The 1,430-nt window shown below is 61.7% G+C and overlaps 1 protein-coding gene across 2 annotated transcripts in view; it reads left to right on the forward strand.

Moving 5' to 3' along the window:
- The first annotated feature begins 28 nt into the window (after window positions 1-28).
- Window positions 29-1,430, forward strand: part of MFSD3 (major facilitator superfamily domain containing 3) — a 5,531-nt gene continuing 4,129 nt past the window's right edge. For both annotated transcript variants that reach the window (XM_018575191.1, XM_018575192.1), the window contains exons 1-2: window positions 29-759; window positions 833-980. In XM_018575191.1, coding sequence (XP_018430693.1) covers window positions 30-759; window positions 833-980 — 878 coding nt within the window. In that variant the 5' untranslated portion in view covers window position 29. The remainder of the gene's footprint in view (window positions 760-832; window positions 981-1,430) is intronic.

Consider the following 1,430-nt stretch of genomic DNA (forward strand, 5'->3'; position numbering starts at 1 on the left):
CGCATCCTTTAGGGTATCGGGTCCCCGCCATGGTGCACGTTGAGGCTTCCCCTGGTGCCGCTCGCCTTTTCTCCTCCCTGTCCAGTCCCTATGTCCCCCTGGGGGTCCTCTACTTCGTCCAGGGCTTTCCCTACGGCCTCCAGTCCGGCCTCCTCCCAGTTCTCCTCCGCACCCGGGGCCTCTCCCTCTCCCACATTGGCCTGACCAGAGTGCTGTACCTGCCATGGCTGCTGAAGGTCATGTGGTCTCCATTGGTGGATGGAGTGTGGGGCCGTCGGCTGTGGCTGGTCCTCTGTACCGGAGGGCTCGGTCTCTGCTGCCTCCTGTGCTCACTGCTGCCCCCTGGAACCGATCTCACCTCTCTGGCCTGGCTCCTCCTGCTCATGCACATCCTCTCCTCCATGCAGGACGTGGCGCTGGACGCAGTGTCCGTGGCGGTGCTGACGCAGGAGCAGGTGGGGTTAGGCAACTCTCTGCAGGTGGTGGCCTACAAGCTGGGATCGGTGGCGGCCGGGGGCGGAGCCTTGACCCTGCTGGACATGCTGGGATGGAGGACGCTCTTTCTGCTGCTCGCGGTCGGGTATCTCCTGGCGACGCTCTGCGCTTGGTGGGCGGGAGCCCTTAAAGGGGAGGAGCCAGCACCTCGAGAGAACTCCAAGGAGACACGGAGGAGGTGGAGTCTGGGCAGCGTTGCATGGAGTGTGTTTCGGGTGCCAGGAACGGGGTGGACCATCGTCTACGTTCTGATCTACAAGCTGGGTGAGGCCCGGGGGGGGGTTGCCTCTCGGTGGTCCCTTGTGTCCTCTGTATGTCACATGATGACTCTCCGCAGGTGAGCAGGGATCCCTCAGCATGGTTCCCCTTCTGCTCCTGGACCACGGCGTCTCCCCCTCCGACCTCGGCCTCTGGAACGGGATCCTGGCGCTGATGGCTTCCATTGTGGGCTCAACTCTCGGAGGAATGCTGCTGGGAAAGGGCAGGTAGGTCCTCCTTTCACCCCCATCTGTAGGTAGGTACTGTGCTGCTGAGATAATGTCGCATACCCGAGAAGTGGCTGCATGGAGGATGTCATCCCGGTCCCTCTTCTCTCATCTCTGAATTGGTAGTGCTGACACTGTCCTTCCTTCTGGAGGGTGACTACGTCTGTTCCCCATGGTGCCTGTGTGTGTTGTAAAGTAGTCACCGCTCCAAGCTCCGCCAAGGAGGGACTACATGGTCCCTGTGTGTGTTGTCAACTCCCCAAGCTCCTCCCCCCCACCGGATGGACTACATGGTCCCTGTGTGTGTTGTCAACTCCCCAAGCTCCTCCCCCCCACCGGATGGACTACATGGTCCCTGTGTGTGTTGTCAACTCCCCAAGCTCCTCCCCCCCACCGGATGGACTACATGGTCCCTGTGTGTGTTGTTACCTCTGCAAGCTCCTCCCCCCC

This window comes from Nanorana parkeri, unplaced genomic scaffold, assembly GCF_000935625.1.
Source record: "Nanorana parkeri isolate BGI_ZX_2015 unplaced genomic scaffold, ASM93562v1 scaffold3621, whole genome shotgun sequence".
In the NCBI taxonomy this organism is placed as follows: Eukaryota; Metazoa; Chordata; class Amphibia; order Anura; family Dicroglossidae; genus Nanorana; species Nanorana parkeri.